We start from the raw sequence: 19,882 nt of genomic DNA, 5'->3' as shown, positions 1-19,882 counted from the left end.
GGAAAATGTGGAGATAAAAGTGTTTTAATCGGGTCTTCTTGGTATATACTTAGTACCTCCAGAAATAGGTTTCAATGGGTCCATGTTGGATTTGCCATCCAACAGCTCATATGCAGTCTTGTATGAGTCACCCAACATGGTTGATTTCAGAACATTCCACCCTAATGTACAGCAATGAAAGTTGTGCAAAGAATGGTAAAGACCAAAAGAGATTTTTTTCCCCCAGTGGTTACCAGATTGGGGAAGCAGTGAACATTATTGCTTTATTATCTGTATTCTGTTTCAACCTTGTTACTCCGCTAAGCCAGTAGGAATGCTCAGTTGGAATGCACCCTGTGTATCTTTGGGGAAAGAGAAGAACCACTAAGATGAGTCCCAGGAGGGCAGCAGCAATCAAAAGATGAGAAAAGGGAAGGTTTCAGGGAAAAGACCAGAGAATTCAAGTCCATCAGATAGAGGAGAACCACAGTGAGGAATCTGGGTCTGAGTGGGAAGGGACCCCACATCTGTTGTCTGATGTAGGCACCTACTCAAGTGAGGAATTCCCTCCTCAGTGTCCCTGACAGATGGTGTCTGGCACAGTGATTCCTATTCTTTTTCACATCATGGCACACATAGAAAATAACATTTGTCTAACACTGGGGTGAGTGGACAAAGCTGCTCACAAGTGGAGGGGACCAGCCCTGGGGACTCAGGCTGAGCCAGGCTCTGCCAACAGCCATGGGAGGTGAGTGGAGTGATGTTTTGGGCCCAGGTACAGCCCAGCATTCTTGGAGAAACTCTGATCGAGCAGGACAGATCAGACTTAAGAACCTCACCTAGATACTCTCAGACCCCTGGGTAATAAATAGGCATATTTATCCCACAGTAAATAAATCAAGGGACTGAACATTTCATTATCCCCATTACCAGCACCAGTGCAGAGCCATTGAGCATGTTTTTAAGAACTATGTCTTAAAGTCAGAAGATACAAAGACATCAAAGGTATGATATCTTGCTTTCAAGCCGTTCTTAACAAGGAGTAAGAGTGGTTCCTGTGGCCACAAAATAAATGAAAGTAACTGGCCTGGGGCTTCTTCAGGGAACCAGCTGGGCTTACCAGCCTTACATAGTGCTTGACACGCAGTCGTTAATTAAAACATGGATGTTGGATGATAAATTAATTTACCTGCTCAGAAGGCATTATGGAGGGAATGAAAACCACTAAAAATGATTATGCTTGAAGCTCTTTGCTTGAGTGTCTGCTCTTATGTGCTGTACTGAATATTTGAGTTAGCTAAGTGTACTTGCTATGTGTCAACAGAGATGCCATTTTACAGGTGATATATTTATTTCCAGAAAAGGAAACTCATATAGGCCTGTGAGGCAGAAGAATGGTAGTAGTGTTAAAATCTGCTAGTTAATAGTGTTACTGAGAATCTCTTTGTTTGTAGGCATTAGTAGAGTGGATAAAGGATGTGGTTCTGTCGATAAGAACCAGTCAACCCTAATGGAAAGGGAGGACTAATATGTGAGAGAAATAGAACACATATAAAGAGGGTCTGTAAACAAGTACAAATAAAACCCAAGTGCAGCACTTAATGCTGTATTTTCAATTATAGGCATTTATACTCATGACTTAGCCTCCTTATGGATACCAAGGCCCTCAAGGACTGTTTTCCTTTCTCATTCATCATGTACAGAGTACACACTCAAAAATGTTGAATGAATATGCATGCTGCTACGGGGTGCACCTAAGTGCTGGGAAATTCTAGAGAAAAGTCGAGTGATGTGCTTCAGAGAATCCTTCTGGAGACTGAGCGGGCTTAGTATGAGGGAACACATGGCTTGGCAGAGAGGGAAGGTGGAAGGAAGAGCTCTAGGGTAGTGAGCAAATCCAAACATTTACACCCCCATTCAGGGTCTTCCAGGACCTGCTCCTCTTTAAAAAAAAAAAAAAAATTATTTACTAATTTTTGGCCATGCTGAGTCTTCACTGTTACACTTGGGCTTTTCTCTATTTGCAGTGAGTGGCGGCTACTCTCTCATTGTGGTGCATAGGCTTCTCATTGTGGCATTTTCTCTTGTTGTGGAGCACAGGCTTCATTACCCCATGGCATGTGAGATCTTCCCGGACCAGGGATTGAACCTGTGTCCCCTGCTTTGCCGGAGAAGGCAATGGCACCCCACTCCAGTACTCTTGCCTGGAAAATCCCATGGATGGAGGAGCCTGGTGGGCTGAAGTCCATGGGGTTGCTAAGTTGGACATGACTGAGCGACTTCACTTTTATTTTTCACTTACATGCATTGGAGGAGGAGGTGGCAACCCACTCCAGTGTTCTTGCCTGGAGAATCCCAGGGACAGGGGAGCCTGGTGGGCTGCCGTCTATGGGGTCGCACAGAGTCGGACACGACTGAAGCGACTTAGCAGCAGCAGCAGCCCCTGCTTTGCGAGATGGATTCTTAACCACTGGTCTGCCAGGGAAGCCTGGACCTGCTCCTGTCCATCTTGCCTTACTCGCTGCTCCCCACAACTACTCTTTGCGGCCTCATCGTTCCCACTTGTTTCCTTCTCTTGGACTGTCTTCCTCCATTGATGGGCCAATCTACATCCTTGTCCTACTTCAAGTCCAGGTGAAGGCACAGCCCCAGGATGCCTTTCAGGACATCTCCAGCCTCACTCCTTTCTTCATGAAATCTGATAGCCATGTTCATAGCTCCATTCTCTGAACCTTCAGAAGTAAGACATCATCATGGTGTCCAACTTCAGGGAGCTTCCAAGGGAGAGCAGGAGGCTAGACTAACTACGTACAAATGACCAGAGGGAGTAGGACCATATATTTAATCTCAATACTAAATGATGGGGGGTGGAATAGAAGGGCTGTGCCAGGTAGCCTGGGGGTCAGAAGTCCTAGCTGTGCTTCTGTAATCAACTAGGGAGTATCTTTCAGAAATCAGCTTTTTGATGTTTGGTTCTTCATTCATAAAGTAAGGGGCTTGTACAAGATGCTGTTCTTCCTTCTAAACTTCAAGATGATGAAAGGTACAGAATTCATGTTAGATGAATGGGAAATAGAGATGTTTAACTGGAGGGGACAGGGGACTCATGGAAATGCAGCAGATGATCGTAACCAGAAGCACTGACCTCTGAGCACTGTGGGATAGATCAGAGAAGCAGCCAGGGGCTGGGTGAAGACGTGGTGCCCTGTGTCACCGGTATAGTCTCTCTAAGCTACACAAAACTCGCCCAATGCAGAGGGTCTGTCAAGCCCCATGCACCCTTTGTCCCTGGGCTTTAAAGGGAGGGTCTGCTGAGACTCAACGTCTTCTCTCATTCTCTGAGCTCTTCTGGTGCTTGAGTTTCTTGCAAGAATACATTCAGTCGCTGGTCAACCAGCCGTGTATACTGGGTAGAAGGGTGATGTGTGTTAGCTGATCATCATAAGAAACAACCTCTTTATTCATTTGTTTATTTTTGGCTGTGCTGCATGCAGCATGTGGGATCTTAGCTTCCCAGCCAGGGATCGATACCTGTACCCCCTGCACTGGAAGCTCAGAGTCTTAACCACTGGACCACAAGGGAAGTCCTGGAAGTATCCGCGTTCATTTCCTCTCTGAGTGGCCGACTTGGCCAACGTACGTATGGCAGCATCAGAACAGCATACTCACCTTTTCCCAGAGGTGAGCAGCATCTCAACCTGGATGGCTCACTGTGTGGTCAGCTGTCCAGCTCCCAGTGACCCCAGGGAAGCTGACCTCCCCAGAACCCTGCTGCAGTTGCCTGGCAGGAGGACCTTCCCTTCTCTCTGGATATTTCCCTATAGTACTCTTTATGTTTTCTCTGACCATGAAAACAAAGCAAAACCCACTAGTTACTGCAGAAAAAGCTGCAAAGTATAGAAAAGGATAAAAATATTTTAAAATAAAATCACTGATTTCGACCCCTGCCCAGTTACCATCACTGTTACCATTTTCCAGTGTTTTGCCACAAAGGTTTCTCTAAAAACCCACATATGACCCTGAACCGTATAAACAACCTATACAGTTTTATTTGGGGAAAATCTAAAAACTCTTTATTATAGAAAATTTCATGTGTACACACAAGTAGAAAGAATAGGATATTGAGCCCCTGTGGAACCCAATCCCGGCTTCAACCAATACAAGATCTTGAACAGATCTGTTATCTCCATTTTGGGCTTTTGGGCCAGTGATCAGAAAGGGAGGAGACAACAAACCTCACATAACAATGGTATTGGAATCATTAGGATTGACCGAAGCGTTCTTCAGCACAGCTGGCCCCGAGCAGTGTGGGTGTGAAGGTGCTCACTTGCGTGAACAAGGTCATGGCAGGCTTCCTGGTCAGATGCAGCACTGCTCATCCTCCCTCACTTTGACATTTACTTGCATCCTCTTCCCAGGCGTGTGGATGGATTTTCACAAATATGTCCATACCTGTCTGCCCAGCCCCAGTGGTGATCACCACCCACGTCCAGGGTGGGGCAGTGCTTGCTGGTTGGTGATACTACGCAGAGCTCCCAAGGGTAGCCTTGCTGGCATCATGCTGCTGCCTGTGAACACAGGTGGGAGAGTGGATTTTTCTGGCTCTCCTGGGCCCACTGGTCCTGCTCTGTTTTTCCACTGGTCAGAGAAGAGAAAGAATAAGTGGTGAAATGCCCAGTAGGAAGTCCCCCTGGAGGTACTTTTGCATGTGGGCTAAGGCACTGCCGAATCCTCAGTGACAGGCGCTGGCAGTCCAGGCAAGAGGAGAAAGTGGCCGCTGGCCATCAAATCTGGGGGTCTGAAAAGGACCAGAATGCGTGGAAAGCCTTGATTACTAATCTCAGGCCCTTGGCTCAGCCAGATGCTGCCTTTGGAGCTTGTTTGTGTGGGGAGGCTTAGCATATTTATTAAATACACTCAGGGGTCTGACACATAATGAAATGCTTTGCCTCCAGGACTGACAGGTTCCGCCTCCCTGCTGGGTGGCAACAGGTGGCTGAGTTTCACTCGGGCTCTCTGTCCTCACTCTTTCCACCTACTCCCCCGACCCTGCTTTCTTGCCTGGGGTCTGAGAGATACAGCTCTTACCTTCTGGCTGCCAGGCCCTAGCGTTGGCGTTCTTTTTTATTGTGGCTCTGCCCTAGAAGGTGGTGATAGAGTGGGTAGGATTGCTATCCAGAGACCAAGTGAGATAATGGACAGTCAGGCATCCTCAAGAAGTTGACCCCATGTGGCTCTAGATTGTGGCCCCGTTACTTTGCTTGTCCAGACCTTAGTTACCTTCCTCCTCTACCAAATGATGGATTGGTTAGTGTGTTCCTGTAATCTACTTAGATGGTGGCTAGAATTCCTGGTACACATGGTCCACAGGCCTTACCTTGCCTAGTGGTTGTACGCTGTACATCGTACTTCCTTTCCCTAAAATGTGACTGTGGTCAAGGGGCAGTGGCTCTGCCTTTAGAAACATCATCTACTATCCATCTGGGTGGCTCAGGGGCAGAGTGTTACTGCTTTGTGAGGTTGGTCAAACCCTGATGAGATAACGATTTAATGCCTTAAATCAGATTCCCTATAAACTGTCTCTGGGACAGAGATTTTTGTGGCAATGATTTTACTGATGGACTGCTTGCAGGGAGACCCCGAACTGGTAGGAGGGAAGGTGAATAGGTCAGGAGAAAATACTAGACAGAGATGTGGTTGTACACGTTTTAGCCTGAGTCTGATCCCCAAGGCAGCTCTGGAGTGAACTGCACCACAGAGGCTGTCCCATGCAGAGGGGAAGGGGCTGGGCCCGTGACATCCCTGCATGAGTGAGCTGTTGGTTCCAGGTCACAGCCCCCATGGATAGGCACAAACTCCCAGATGAGGAGGGTCTGTCAGCCAGGGGCCGATGTCTCAGGAGGATCCAGGTGTGAGCCATTAGCAGCCAAAACTCAGAGCTGCTGGGGATGCTGGTCCACCTGCTCTAAAGGAGACCACTGGGGACAGCACAGACTCTGCCACGTCCAGGCTGGTGAGAGCTCAGCAGGGAGAGGGTTCTTCCAAATGTAAGTCCCTGTGAGGGAATGTGGATGGCTCAGGACATTGAGAGAAATGTGAGATGTGATTTCTTAACTAGGCCAGCGTAATTGATGGGTATAGAAGTCAGGAGAACATTACATTTGAGGAGGAGATGGTTCCTAGGAAGGGATGTGAGGGAAACCTGGTTTTATCTGGATGCTGGCTGCACAGTTATATACACTTTGAAAAAATCCACTAAGGATGGTGCCCTTATGATTTATGAATGTTTCAGTACAACATCCACCCAGGTGCCTGGGGGCTGCTGCTGCAAAGAGGCAGGAGTTCTGCACCAGCATTCCTTGCCCTCATTTTTCTTCTCTTGTGCCCCCTACCTCTTGGCACTTCTTAATCTTTTTTTTTTTTTAATTGATGTGTAGCTGATTTACAACATGTTAGTTTCAGGTGCACAGCACAGCAGTTCAGTTACACACACACACACATCTATCCATTCTTTTTCAGATTCTTTTCCCTTACAGGTTATCACAAAACATTGAATAGAGTTCCCTTTGCTATATAGTAGGTCCCTGTCAGTTATCTTTTTTATATATTATTTTATATATAGTAACGTGTATATGGTAATCTCAAGCTTCTAATTTATCCCACTATCCCCCTTTCCCCTTTGGTAAGCATAAGCTGGTTTATTATGACTGTGAGCACTTCTTAATTTAAACCTCCTCCTCCTCTCCCTTTCACTTCCATGATAAACCTTTCCTCTGCCTTTCTAACCTCCACTGCCATTGCCAAGGTAGTTTCTTAGACTCATGTGATGCTTTACTCTGAAAGCTTCAGCAGATCCTTTGCTGACTTCCTGAACCAGATCAGACACACCTGCAGGTCAGCTCCTGGTGTGGTCCTTCATCACCCTCCCCTCAGTTTAAAGTTTAACAGGCCGTGTGAGCTCACTTATTTAATGGGGGTCTCCCCATTATACTACTTCATGTGGATCAGGACCTGGGACTGTTCTGTCCATCATTCATCCCCAGTATCTAGGAGAATATCTGTCACCCAGTATTAATGCATGGTCCACACATTTGTCATACAACACATGACTTCTGGTGCCAAGGCGTGGACTTCAAGTCTCTCGGGATGAAAAGGAGGTGTTCACTTGGTGCTGGAATGAAGTGCGGGCCCAGGGGAGGCCAGCAAGCTGGGCAGTGCTGGGTGCCCAGGTAGCATACCATCAGGGAAGGTGGAATTGTGGAATTGTCTTTGTCTCTGCCTCTTTCCTTTACTCCCCTCTTGCCCTCTCTGAATTTTCTCTCCCTGGAGTGGTCAGCAGAGGCCTTGGACTTTTTTTTTGGCCTTACCACCTGGCATGCAAGATCTTAGTTCCCTGACAAGGGATCGAACTTGTGGTCCCTGCAGTGGAAGTGTGGCGTCTTCACCACTGGACCATCCGGGAAGTCCCCTTGGCCAGATGTTTTTGCTGAGATGAATGGCCTGGCCTCTTTGACAGCCCAGGACTGCTGCTCCAGCCATCCCTTGACTTGAGTTCAGTTGGTAATTCCAAAGACCAGAGTCTCTAAGCCAGTAGTTCTCAATAGCAAGCCGTTTTTGGCCCCCTGGGATGTTTGGCAGTTCTGGAGCCACTTTGTGTTGCCACAACTGGGAAAAATGCTGTTGGCATCTAATAGGTAGAAACCAGGGATCCTGCAAATACAATGAACAGGACAGCCTCCTCCTCCCCAACCCAGCCTTGACTCATCCAGCCCAAGATAACTAGTGACACACTGGCTGAGAAACCCTGCTGGGGGCCAGGCTGGGGCTTGCCTGCTGGTGCCTCCAGCCTGGGAAGCAGGTGTATCCGAGAGACCTTTTTTTTTTTTTTCTCCTGAAAGGACCCTTTTTTCCCCTGAAAAAAACCCCATATTTTCCCAGTCCCAACTCATCAACCTCCCAATTCTGCAGCCATATGTCATTCAGCCTCTCTGGTGGAAGCTGCTCTGTGAAAGGTGTGGCCATCCAAGAGGAGGCTCTTCAGCCTGTTTTCCACAGAGCCCTGTGGAACCCTGATGGAGACCTGCTTTCAACTATGGAGGCTAGCCCTGCCTTCAGCCTTGCACCAGGAAAACCATGGGATCCCCTGCCTCCTGCCGTCCCATCCCATCTTTCTCCCCAGTCTGGCTCCTCCCACCTCTGCCCTCCACCATCTCCCCCATCCCCCGGAGATTAATGTGATAATTGCCATGTGTGCCTGTTTACCCAGGGAGTGGGTGGGCTCACCACCCCCAGTCAGGCAGGTTCCCAAAGGAACACATTCCCACCTGCTACCCGCTGAGTGCTCCCTGTGCAGGTGGGCTGCCACCCCCAGTGCTTTCTCTGTCTGTCATCACCCCCGCCCTGCACACGTGTGCATGTGTGTGTCACTCAGGGAATCGGGAGGTGAGAGATGGAGGCCAGCCAGCCTGTCGAGTCCAGGGGCTTGACTGGGTCAGTGGGAGGAGACTCCTCATCTTAAATAAGAGGACATTGCTCCAAAGAAAAGCTCTCTTCGGTACTGCCTTCCACAGAGTAGGTGTTCCATGAATGGTGGGGAAGGAGGAGGCTGGAATGCACTGTCAAGCCTTCTTTGCAAGGAGGGGCTGGTTTATACTTTAGTTGTTCCACAATACTAGGCTGGACAGGGAAGCTTCCACCGTGAGACTCTCCTGGAACCAGAAATCAGTGGACCGTGTTGGGAAAGGTCTTCTTTCTCTCAATCTTGCACGGAGTACTTAGGGTGACTGTTTGATCCCTGAGGGAAGAATCGGTAGGGAGAATGAAGTGATGCTCCCACACCCAAGGTGCTTGGGATCACAGAAGCTGGGTGGGTGGGGGAGGTGGGTACTGGGGGGATAGAAGGGAAGGGGAGATGCTTCCTTTGATGGAGGCAGCCCCTCCACTCTCCCACCACCTGCTGTGCCACAGACAGGCATGCCCACCCCGAGAGGGAGCACAGTCACAACTCTGGAGCTGAACTGGTGACTTTCTGCTTGGCGCTCCTGACTCCCACCTCGTATGGTGTCAGGGCACTTGCTGCCTTCAGAGTTGTCGAGTGCTTTTTTTCTTCTTCCATCTCAAAAGATACTGCAGTAGTTGTCTCTCCTACACTGGACAATTTTAAGGTTGTAATAATGATGAATCAGAAAGAGATTGAAACTCTAATTAGCATCAGAAAGAACCTTGCCATTTTGGAGGAGGGAGGCGTGAAGTCCCAAGCTTGCCCACTTCCTGCTGAGGTTTGTTCCCTTGCCCTAGTGGGCCTGTCATTGACCCACTGACAAGCACGGGAGGTGAGATTGTGAGGCCACCTGGACAGGAATGATGGGAGGGGAAGAGCTAAGAGGAAACTGGAAGGAGAGGAGGAAGGTGTAGTGAGGGTGCAGCGGGTCTATTAAAGGTTTGTGAATAATCTAGGGGAGCTGTTGGGCTGCTTTCTCCAGAAGAACCTTTTAAGTTGTCAGTCATCCTTAATAACCCCCTAGGGCATGGTGCCGGGGTCCTCCCAGATATTCATTTTCTCCTTCTCTTTTCTTTCTCCTCCTCTTCTCATCCCACAGACTCCAATACCATGGTAGATGACTTTTTCAAATGCAATTCAGATAAAGCTTGGGGAGAATATCAGAATGAATTTATTTTTGACATATTTTAAACCCGAGAATCATTTTACTCAAATCGTGGTCATTGACTGGTTAGCTGAGCACCTATGTGTGCCAAACACTTTGTCAGGTGCCAGGTACAGAAATGAGTGGACAGTGAAGGCTCTTGCCTTAATGTAGGTTAAAGCAAAACCAAAACATTCTCACAACACACTATTTTAGAGAAGAGTTAGAAAGCATATCCCAGACTCTGGGCCTGTGAAGGGGAGTCCTTCTATCCCTGTATTTCACGGGCTGTATTTTCTGATATCTTAGTAGGTTTCTGTTGAAAAGGAGGTTTGTAATCAAGGAAGCATATGAAATGATGGAGGAAGCAACTTGAATACTGTTTCTTTGGGGTGGGTCTTCTCTCAGGCTAATGCAAAAATAAAATCTGCTGTGTTTCCTGAGTTTCTTTGATTCCAGAAGCTCATTTTCCTCAGAACATGTGAGTATCTTACAGATCACTAGCTATAAGACCACAATTTGAAAATTATTCTTCACTGCAACATCTTTGGCAAATAGTCACCCAACTGAAATTGCTCTCACCATCCTCAAGACATAGCACAGTCACTCCTGGGACCAAAGAGAGCTTAAAAGCCACAATTTCATCATTGCTATTGCTGACACCAACTAATGCTTATTGGCACTTGAGCCCTGATTAGGGTACTGGGAGCAGACTGAGTTCTTGCTGCTAAAGAGTACTAAGAGATGGGGGTGACTGTCTAAGCCACAGAGTTGTTGAAAAGACACTTGCTCCTTGGAAGAAAAGTTATGACCAGCCTAGACAGCATATTAAAAAGCAGAGACATTACTTTGCCACAAAGGATCATCTACTCAAAGCTATGGTTTTTCCAGTAGTCATGTATGGACATGAGAGTTGGACTATAAAGAAAGCTTAGCACTGAAAAATTGATGCTTTTGAACTGTGGTATTGAAGAAGACTCTTGAGAGTCCCTTGGACTGCAAGGAGATCCTACCAGTCCGTCCTAAAGGAAATCAGTCCTGAATATTCATTGGAAGGACTGATGCTGAAGCTGAAACTCCAATACTTTGGCCACCTGATGCGAAGATCTGACTCATTTGAAAAGACCCTGATGCTGGGAAAGATAGAAGGTGGGAGGAGAAGGGGATGACAAGGGATGAGATGTTTGGATGGCATCACCGACTTGATGGACATGAGTTTGAGTGAACTCTGGGAGTTGGTGATGGACAGGGAGACCTGGCTTACTGCGGTCCATGGGGTCACAAAGAGTCGGACATGACTGAGTAACTGAATTGAACTGATGTCCGTTCAAACTCCCTGTAGCCCTTGGCATCTAGTTCTTTTGCATCTTCCTTCTGATACCAGGAGCGGTTTCCTCTAAGATCTGGCCCTCATCTTCTTTGTTTGCATTTGACTCACCAGACCTGTTAAACCAAAACACTGACTCTTGAATACTGAAATTGGCAGGTCTCTGCTTCTGTTCATTTAGTTCAGAAGGTGTTTGTTTTTAACTCTTATTCTGCTTCATTTGCAAACATACCTCTCTCAATAGTGTAGGGGCAAGACCAAGAGACAAGTTTGGTGAAAGAGATTGCTTTAGAAGCTGTTTTTTAATGGAAAAATCTATTGTGCAGTGATAGTTGCCATCATCAGTGGGAGGCTGTATTTTATAGGCTGACATATTTGATTGGGAAGCAGAAGGAAAATGAGATAATTTGGGGGAAAAACAGAATGTCATAGAAGTCCACAGGAAGCAGGAAGATGATGAATCAAAATATGTTGGCAAAGTGAGAGGGAGAAAAAGGTACATCAGGGACAAGAAACACTTTGCCATAGAAATTCTGAGTTCGGATCTTCGTTTTGCTAATTTAGTGTGTGAATTTTAGGCATGGTGTTTGATTTGGATGGCCTGCCCTTGTTTCTCCAGTGAATTGGGGATAAAATATCTTTCCAAAAACTGTTGAGTTTCAAACAAGTATTAAAGTTTGTGTGTGAGAGAGTAGGATGGGATTGGGAGGGATTTCAAAGCCCTGTGTGTGCAAAATGTAGTTCAAGTGGACTAATTAGGAAGATTTGGGGTTGATATCATGGGGAGAGAGAGTCAAGTTTAATTGAGAGATCCAAGTATTAGATAGGACTTTCAAAATGTTCCAAAACTGAACTGTTTCAAGGTGCTTAATGAGAAATCCTACCAAGAGTTGATTTTTTTTTGGGGGGGTGGGAGTTGACTGAGCCATGTGATATGATCCTCCCTCAACCCCTACCATTCAGAGGCCTGGCATCACACTTGTGGTATTAGAATCCAGAATGTAGATTTCCATGCGGGTTTTAGTTCACAATGTGTCAGCATTACAGAGAGAACAAGGGATCCTTTTTCAAATCTAGATTTATTCCTTGTTTTTCCAGAGCCTTCCCAGGGCCTGGCCTGGTCTAACTGTGTACGTTGGACCATGATGTGATGGAAGAAAGGAAGCCAGAGCCCAGGGTCAGGAGCTGAGCAGGACGTGGATAACACTCATCTCTCCCAAGCAACCTGTCAAGGTCTTTACTGGAATCCCTGGACTAAAATGATGGCTGTACCTTGCCTCTGTCTTTTGAGAATTTGCCTAATTTAGAGTAGAAAGGCTTAGAACCTACATCACCACACACTATAACACTAGTGATTATTTGTGTGATCTTAGAAAAATATTGGACCTTTCTGGACTGTTATCCATTGGGTGAGGATGTTAGACCATTCAAATGCAGGATGTTGTGTCAGGGTGACATGGTGCCCTGCACAGTATACACAGGAGAATGAGTTAATCTACAATCACATCAAATCGGGAGTGAAGCAATGCATTGTATCTGTATTGCACTGTGCTTGTTGCATAACCCTACATGTGAAGCTGCAGGAATGGAGGCCTTCACCTGGCAGATGGTTTTGATGAAGTATAGTACTAAAGAACCATTTTTCTTTCTTTCAGACCAATGATGCCTTAGGAGCCACCTGGAATTGGCTGTACTTCATCCCCCTCATCATCATTGGATCCTTCTTTGTTCTCAACCTTGTCCTGGGAGTGCTTTCCGGGTAAGCCAGATGTTTCTCTCTCCTCTTCTTTCTGACTATAAACCTAATGCTCTGGACTTCTGACAAATTCGTTTGTGCAGCCCTCATTTACTGAGCAGCCTCTTTGGGCCAAAAGCTGCCCTAGATGCTGGGAGTACAGCATTTTAATCATCTTTAGTATTCTTAGGAATTAAAAATCTTAAATTGGTACAACATTGAATATGATATGTAGTGAGAGTCCATTTATCCATCCTTTCATTTCATCATTCAAGAGAGACCATTTTTGTCAAATGCTGTGCTCGTTGTTAGGCATATAATGTTTAATAAGATGCAGGCTTTATCCTCAAAAGGTTCTTACTCTATCTTGTATTGGACATCAAATTTCATATCTGTGGCTTGAATTACTGTACATCAGTTAACAAACATTCAGTGTTCAATGCCATGATAAGCATTATAAGGAGCACATAAAGTTTAAGGCATGGTTTTTGGCCTTAAAAAACTTATGTTTTGCTGAAAAGACAACACCAACACTTGAAACAGTTAGGGAGCAGGAGTTTGTTTACTGGCTAATATAAGATATAGTTCATTTGTCTGGGGAAGAGACAAACCTATATAGTCTGAAGTTATCAGGAATGGTTTCATAAAGGATTGGGATTTTGCTTGGGGTGCAAAATATGTAATAGAATAAAATAGAATACATGGGAGTGAATATTCCAGAAAGGGGAGCACCATCCCATAAGCCAACATGAAGAAATGGGATTTGTTATGGAGAGTGAGAAGACTATAATGTGACCTAATTTAACCTGAGTGGAAATGTCACTTTGGGAATTGAAAGGAGAAAATAGAAGGGCAAAAACAAGGTCGAAGAGGGTCTTCTATTTTCTGAGCAAAACTGAACATGATTTCTTGTCTGAATGGCAAATGTTCTTGAAATGGAAATATATATAAATTGGTGCTTCTGTTTAAGCATGGTGGATTGAACCAAGTTGGCCATCTCTTATACATCCACAAACACAGGAAATAAATTTTGAGAAGGACACGGTGACAGAGAGATTAGGAGAGGGTATGAAAACAAATGAGAGTTGCCAACAAAATGTTTGAAGACGGAGAGTAAATGATAACTAATCTAGTGGCATGAAAGCTGAGGCTCCATTAACTACAATGAGGAATGCCAATTAAAAAATGAGAGCCAAGAAAGGGTCAGGAATTGAAGCATCATGTAAAGCTGGGTTATCAGATCAGATCAGTCGCTCAGTTGTGTCCGACTCTTTGCGACCCCATGAATCGCAGCACGCCAGGCCTCCCTGTCCATCACCAACTCCCGGAGTTCACTCAGACTCACGTCCATTGAGTCAGTGATGCCAACCAGCCATCTCATCCTCTGTCGTCCCCTTCTCCTCCTGCCCCCAATCCCTCCCAGCATCAGGGTCTTTTCCAATGAGTCAACTCTTTGCTTGAGGTGGCCAAAGTACTGGAGTTTCAGCTTTAGCATCATTCCTTCCAAAGAAATCCCAGGGCTGATCTCCTTCAGAATGGACTTATGGGGGATACTAAAACAAGATTTTTCATAAATCCTTGTAAGGAACATTAAGATATGTCCTCCCCTCAAACAAACAATCCTCACAGGTGCCTGCCCCAACCAAGCCCACGCCGCCCTGGTTAGAAGATTTCCTCTCTGTCAAGTCTAAATCAGAAAAGCTTGGATTTGTGGACACACAAGGAAATGACCGACTTGGTTCAATCCACCATGTTTAAACAGAGTTTAATATTAGAATGGGGTTGATCAAGAGAAAACAGTGAAACAGGAGTATTATATGAAAGTCCACAAACTGGATGTCATGTTTCCAGCCCAATTCTACTGCTTGGCTCTCAGAACTGTAGCAGTCTGGGGAAGAAGGGGGAGAGGGTTTCACAGCAGTCCTCTGTGGAAAATCATCCATCTGAAGAGAAAAGACCTCTGTATCCTGATATTTGATGGTGACCAGAAAAATGGTCTGACCCATCACTTTTGGTGAGGTTCACTTATTAGTTTCCTTTGGCCACCCCAACAAATTATCACAAACTAGGTGAAAAGTGTGAGAGAAATTGTCTCATAGTTCTGGAGGTTAGAGGGCCAAAATCTGGCAGGGTGATGCTACCTCCAAGGGATCTTGGGGAGAATTTCTTTCCTCCTTCTTCCAGCCTCTGTTGGCCCCAGGCATTCCTAGGCTTGTGACCATATCACTGCAGTCTCTGCCTCTGTGGCTGCATTGCCTCCTATTCTGTCTAAAATCTCCTTCTGTCTGTCTCTTATGAGGACACTTGTTGTTGGATTTAGTGTCATCTGGATGATTCAGGATGACCTCTTCATCTCCAGATGCTTAATTACATTACCTTTTTCCAAATAAGGGAGCATTCACAGATTCTAGGAATTAGAATGTGGACACATCTTTGGGAGAGGCAAGGACCAGTCAAACCACTACACTCCCCCATTCTATAAGGCCCAACCATTCATCGGAGCTTCCAACAAGCCTTTTGTACCTTGATCTTAAATTAGGGGTCATCAGCATTCAAAGAAAAAGTCCAACACAAGGACAAATCAAAATAATAAATAGGTAGAAGGAACTTGAGGGAATATGAATAATGAAGGGAGCAGAAGGTAGTTTTTTAAAAGCATAATTGACATCAGCAGAGATAGAAGAGATTATCCACAAGATAGTAGATTGCTATGAAAAAGAACACTTAGCAGTTAAGAGCATTTGGAAATTAAAATAATTAATGTAAAATTTATATTAATGTACAATGAATTAATGTAAAAGTATAAAAATGTAATAAACAGTAAATGGTAGGACTATAAAGTTGAAATCACACAGAAAGTAGAACAAAAATAAGAAAATCAAAGATTTGTTTCAACATTGAATAAAAATTCCATAAAGAAAATAAGGAAATGGATAGAAAAAAATTAACAAAGAAAAATACCAAAAATGTTCTTAGAACTAGTAAACTCACATTGCCAAATTTAAAAGATCTGTTGATACATGTGCAAAGATATTCTTTCTATCATTAGGTTTTTATAGTGCAGACTTAGCGAAAATCTGGGTATCCATAACTAAGAGAGCAGTTAGCTTTCTCTTGGATGCTGCTGCTGCTGCTGCGTCGCTTCAGTTGTGTCCGATTCTGTGCGACCCCATAGATGGCAGCCCACCAGGCTTCCCCTCCCTGGGATTCTCCAGGCAAGAACACTGGAGTGGGTTGCCATTTCCTTCTCCAATGCATGAAAGTGAAAAGTGTAAGTGAAGTCGCTCAGTCGTGTCCGACTCTAGTGACCCCATGAACTGCAGCCTACCAGGCTCCTCCGTCCATGGGATTTTCTAGGCAAAAGTACTGGAGTGGGGTGCCATTGCCTTCTCCGTCTTGGATGCAGACCATGACATATTATGTGGCAGTTAGGAGCAAAAAAGACCATGTACACATTGAAAACAGAGTTTAGTGAAAACAAGATGGAAACAGTATAGTATCATCCACATAAATAAAAAATGTTCACAGTTTGTAAAAATTCATTAAAAAGTATACACTGAATATAATGTAACAGTTATTTATATGGCAAGGAAATAGGAGGTGGGCATGGAGATAACTGAGAACAGATGAATTAATAAGAAAAATGCCCACTGATAACTCAACACAATGAAAGAGAAAAGACCACACCAAGATAAATCATGACATTTCAGAGCATCTGGGTAAGATAATATTCTATAAGCTTCTGGTGATTATTAAGGGGATGAATTTTATTTATACAGAATCTGGAGTTAGGATGGTTTTGGACTTCTCGATGATATTGAAAGTTAGGAACCAATAGAAAACCTCCTAAAACTTTCTGAAGGAAAAAAATTTCCAAGATAGAATTCCATACCTAGCGAAAATAGCAATTATTTGTGAGGATGAAATTGCAATATTTTGAGACACTCTTTCTGAAGAAGCTACTGGAGAATGTGAGTCACTAAAAATAAGGAATTCATTGAAGAGGGAGAAGGACATGCGACTTATGGAAGCAAGAGATTCATTGGAGAGGAAGAAAGTTTTCCAGGATGATGATGAAGGGAAATCTAGGATGCTAACTGTCTGAAAGTCTAGGGAACACCAAGTTCAGACTTGAGTAGGATGACAGAAGGCTGTAAAAATGATATCTTTAAGAAAAAATGGAATTAATAATTCCCAATATGTATTAGTATAGTTAGAAGAGTTTAATGTTTTTTTCCCAAAACTATATATATGTGAATATGTAGATATTTGTATGTATTTTCACATACATACATCAATCTAAGCAATGAATTCCACAGAATATAGAAGTGTTATCACCAAAGGAATATAAGCAAAGTAGGTACTCCATACAGCTCAACTGTCAGTCAGATGTGGATTGTTCACACTGGATTTTGAGATAGCCCCTATGGTGCTATGGTTGCCTTGAGAGCATAGGAGAGAATAAGTAGGGGGAGGAGAAGGGAATGTCAGAGACTAAAATCTTAGGTTCCACAGTGGGAAAGTCCTTAAGCAATACCTAAAACTTAAAGATTAAGAAATAGCAGTTGTATGACTATAATATTTAGAAAATTGAAAGTGAGTACTCGAAGAAGCAGGTAAAAGAATTACAAGTGGTTGCCTATGGGGTGTCAGATTCAGGGGTGAGAAGGGGTGAGGCTGTGGGCTGCTGTTTTTTCACTATAAGCTTTAAAAAGTATTTGACCTTAAGGCACAACATGCATAACTTTGAGAAAAATAGAAATTAAATTTTATAATGATTGCACACCCACAAAAAGTATAGGACAAAAGGTGTGTATAAGACATTGACCTGAGAAAGAGACCAATCTCTCTTCCCCAGGAAGAGGATTGCCCTGGGGAGAGACCAGATGAAGGAAGATTAAGAGAAAACTCTGATGCATTAGTCAACTTTGTAGTACTAAGAGCCTTGGGTGACTTGTGAAATGGTTATGAAGGAAGAACAGCAGACAGTGTGAAGGAGTTCTTAATAGTGTGTGTCTGGAGTGGAGAGTCACAGATGTAATAGGATTTCTTAAGTAGGTGCTCATTCAGTGAGCATTCATTGACAGCCTTTATGCTCCATAGGTAATTATTTCCACATATCCTGTAGCTGCAACTCAACTACTCTATTTCAATGGCTGCCCAGGATGGGTCTGACCACAGACTTCTTTCTTCTTGTATTTCTACTGAGGGGATAATCTCCCATTTGTATAATCTTATCTGCTACATTTTGTTCTTACTTATTTCCTAAGTGTGTCCATGTTTTAGTTGGAAAGATTCAAGTCAGATTCTCACTTTTGAATAACAAGTCAGTGATGTTCCAGATAAAGTTCCACTTTGGGTTGAGAATGTGTCTTAACAGAGCTGGAAAGGGAAAGAACACTGGCACTGAAAGACAATCCTGTGTCTGACTGTGTCCGCTCTGATGTACTAGCTCTAGTTTGGAATTGCCTCTTTGAATTCTACATATTTATCCTGGTGGGAAAGTGCCGGGGTCCAGCCCCGGTGGATTCAGAGGATTCGAAGGGGAGACGGCTTCAGCGATCAGGAGACAATAGCTTGATTAAGTATTAATTAGAGTGATTAAATAGGGATAGCTCAGTGAGAAAATTCAGTGAGGAAAAGAGGCTGAATAACTTGGTTTACATGGAAAGCCAATAAAATTCCAAGACAAGGAATTTGCGTCACCTACGTAGGCCGCAGGCCTCCCATTCTCCCGAAGGAGAGGAGACACTAAGGCCTCCCTGGTCAGATCTTAGAAGCCCAGGCAAAATTAGTAGGCTTCATAAGCCTCCACGCTCCAGATGGGAATTCAGCCAGAAGGTGAGAGAAAGAACGACATGGGGAGACCAAGCTTCGGTGAACAAGGCCCGCACTTTATTTTCCAAAGTAGTTTTTATACCTTAAGTTGTGCATAGAGGATAATGGGGGAAGGGGTGGGGTCATGCAAGGACAGCAGTCCTTGATCCCTATTGAAGCCAGGCTTTCAAACTTATCATATGCAAAAGTTTAGGTGATTTACATCATCTTCTGGCCAGGAGGCCTGTTAACATTTTATGACCCTTTCTTCAGAAAACTTATTTTTCTCTAAAGGTGATTATTCTAAAGTCAGGCGCCACCCTCCAAAAGCATTAGATAAAGTTGCATTCCTATAGGGCAAAGGTGTGGTGGGCTATAACAAGAAAAGAATTAACTCAAGGGTCCAAGGGTACAAACATTAAAGCTATTACTTACATTCCTATACACCAATTATATTAATCAATACACTGCCAGGGACACAGTAGGTAAGGGATATGGAAACTTAGCAGCAAACATTGGCCCAACAAGTGAAAAACCCTTCACCAATACAATTTCTAATCAATCTTTTAACTGCTCAAAGGAATCTGTATTTAGACAGTTTTAGAACATCTCAGGAGAAGGAAATGGCAACCCACTCCAGTACTCTTGCCTGGAGAATCCCAGGGACGGGGAAGCCTGGTGGGCTGCCGTCTATGGGGTCGCACAGAGTCGGACACGACTAAAGCAACTTAGCAGCAGCAGCAGCAGCAGCAGCAGCAGAACATCTCATGCCTCTCACGGTTGGGAGGCTCTGAACAATCACATGTGGCCAGAAGAACGTGTTCAGGCAGGCTGGAGAACTCCCAAAGGAGTTTGTGAACTAAAACACTCTTGTCACGCCAAGGAACTTTATTAACTGGAGCTGTAAGTTAACTCTTTTTCAGAGAGAGAGATGGTGGTGGGGGACAGCCCCCCGTAAAGTCAGAGGTGTAGGTGAGAGCACAAAGCAGTAAAGTAGGCAGACTCTGGTTTTGGGGGTAGATGCTCAGGAATTTCCAGGGGGACTCCTGAGGCTTGATCCTGCCTTTGCGTATGCCGAGCCTCCTTCCTCATGACCTTTGCCACAGGCGGAGTTCCTTACACTGGCTCCCGGCAGAAAAGCATGGTAGGTTGGGAGAAGCACGAGCTTTGGCATCTGACAGTCATGTTGTTTAGTTACTAAGTCGTGTCCGACTCTGCAGCCCCATGGACTGCAGCACACCAGGCTTCCCTGTCCTTCACCATCTCCCAGAGGTTGCTCAAACTCATGTCCATTGAGTCGATGATGCTATCCAACCATCTCATCCTCTGTTGTCCCCTTTTCCTCCTGCCCTCAATCTTTCCCAGCATCAAGGTCTTTTC

The 19,882-nt window shown here is 44.7% G+C and overlaps 1 protein-coding gene across 11 annotated transcripts in view; it reads left to right on the top strand.

Moving 5' to 3' along the window:
• CACNA1E (calcium voltage-gated channel subunit alpha1 E) overlaps positions 1-19,882 on the top strand; it is a 338,709-nt gene that overhangs the window by 157,824 nt on the left and 161,003 nt on the right. For 8 of the 11 annotated variants that reach the window (XM_025285523.3, XM_044942756.2, XM_044942759.2 and 5 more), the window contains one exon: positions 12,606-12,709. In XM_025285523.3, the coding sequence (XP_025141308.2) occupies positions 12,606-12,709 (104 nt within the window). Of the gene's footprint in view, positions 1-12,048; positions 12,184-12,605; positions 12,710-19,882 lie in introns of all 11 variants that reach the window. The other 3 variants (XM_044942760.2, XM_044942761.2, XM_044942763.2) reach the window with 1 other exon arrangement.

The sequence above is a fragment of the Bubalus bubalis genome, chromosome 5 (assembly GCF_019923935.1).
Source record: "Bubalus bubalis isolate 160015118507 breed Murrah chromosome 5, NDDB_SH_1, whole genome shotgun sequence".
In the NCBI taxonomy this organism is placed as follows: Eukaryota; Metazoa; Chordata; class Mammalia; order Artiodactyla; family Bovidae; genus Bubalus; species Bubalus bubalis.
Note: the sequence above shows the minus strand (reverse complement) of the source record. Positions and strands in the feature narration are given on the sequence as shown.